A 1,782-nucleotide genomic window follows, 5' to 3' on the forward strand; every position below is an offset into this window, starting at 1 on the left:
AGACAAACAATACGTGAACTTCGCTGAGTTGGAAACTTTGAATCAAATCATTTAGCAAACATGTACCGTGAACTAGCTAAAGGTACTTAAAATGATATGTTTAAAAATAACATAGGAACACCTCAATTGAACACCTCAATTCACATAAAAAAAAAACAACGCTAATTCTAACTACAGACTATTTAATTTACCGAATAAAAATGCCACCAGTTCATTATTTTCACACTTGATTCTCTCACAATCATGATCCACTCAAGGCAAACGTTCAACCTGTGTAGAGACTGACGAGTTACCACCACCATCTGTTGAACTCTGAGTGCCAGTTGAACCTGCAAAAGCCAATATTAACCTCAATACAAAATAAAAATAAAAGAGTATGTATTAAATAAAAATAATAAACAATCGAACATTACCAATCAACTTCGGACAGTTTCTTTTGTCGTGTGATTGCCCGGTAAGTCCACATCCATTACAGCGCCTTGCTTGAACTTGTGCTTGAACCTGTGCCTTCTCTTTTCCCCCTTGCAATCTATGTTTCCCACTCCCCTTTGCTTTAGCTAGATTCGGCTCATTCAAAGTCACATGTCGAGGCATTTTTTCCTTCTGAGAAATTCCAACTCCTTTAATAGCCAACACTTCCTTAATCATTTCATGTACCACTTTCAAATGTTGCTCATAGATTTCACTTGCCTCTTCACAAGCTACAGCGTCATCAAGTACCCTTGAAGTAAGATGAGATAATTTTGTGTGCCTCAACAACATAAAGTCGTTACTACTTTCTTTCACCTCTTTCCCACCATCTGCTATTATTTCTTCCAATTTTGTATCTTTCCTCCATCTACTCAATATATAAGCATCCGACAAGTAAACAATTTGACTAACTTTCAAGTAATCCAAAATGTGTCTAGAAGGAATTCCTTCAAATTCAATTTTTTTGCAGCTACAAGTAGCAAAATTTAGAGCCTTATCATATACAACTTTCCGCGGTCTAGAATCTCTTGCACTTGGCCTTTTCACCCTGTAGACAACCAGTTTTTCATCATCTATTGAACTTTCAATCAAGTACTCCAAACTCTCCCACAACTCATTCTGAAATTTAAAAAAAATAGACAAGGTATATATATCTGCCATCTGCTTCTCCATAGAAATTGGGGTTTTCATCACGGGACGCTCATTGCTATCAACATGATCAGCTTGCAATTCTTTATGACGTTGGTATTCAAGTGCACGATTAAATCGCGTAACAAATTCATTTAAAGAATTTTCTCTAGAGACATACCTCTTGAAAAATGCATGTGAACTTTCCGCTCTTTGACTACTTGACATGCCGGCAGCGAAAATGTGTTTCACAAATGACGGAACCCACCTAGAACGCATACCATACAATGCAGCTAACCAAATGTTATCTTTTAGTTAGCTTTTCCCTATTGTATCTTGCCACATTGCCTCAAACTCTTCACCAGACTCGGTATTCCAAATGCATTTTTGAAAAACATTATAATGATCTCTATAAATGATAGCATCCAATTTTTCAGAAAACTTGTTCAGAATATGCCAAATGCAGTATCGGTGATATGTATTTGGAAGAGCTTGAGCAATAGCTTTTGACATAGCGGGGTCTTGATCGGTGATAATCATTTTGGGAGGGCCAACTGACATTACTTCCATCCATTGTTGGAGTAGCCAAATGAATGATTCTGTCATCTCATCACACAGGAATGCACAACCAAATATTACAGTCTGACGATGTTTATTTACCCCAGCAAATGGTGCAAATATCAT

The 1,782-nt window shown here is 37.0% G+C and overlaps 1 protein-coding gene across 1 annotated transcript; it reads right to left on the reverse strand.

The window, feature by feature from the left end:
* Window positions 1–252: 252 nt before the first annotated feature.
* Window positions 253–1,782, reverse strand: LOC147495137 (protein FAR1-RELATED SEQUENCE 5-like). Its single transcript, XM_086568317.1, has 3 exons — window positions 1,439–1,782; window positions 414–1,366; window positions 253–329 (listed from the first exon to the last, which is right to left on the reverse strand). Exons 1-3 carry the CDS (start codon window positions 1,780–1,782, stop codon window positions 253–255), a joined length of 1,374 nt encoding a protein of 457 aa, XP_086424443.1.

This window comes from Coptis chinensis, chromosome 6 (genome assembly GCF_015680905.1).
Source record: "Coptis chinensis isolate HL-2020 chromosome 6, ASM1568090v1, whole genome shotgun sequence".
Lineage (NCBI taxonomy): Eukaryota > Viridiplantae > Streptophyta > Magnoliopsida > Ranunculales > Ranunculaceae > Coptis > Coptis chinensis.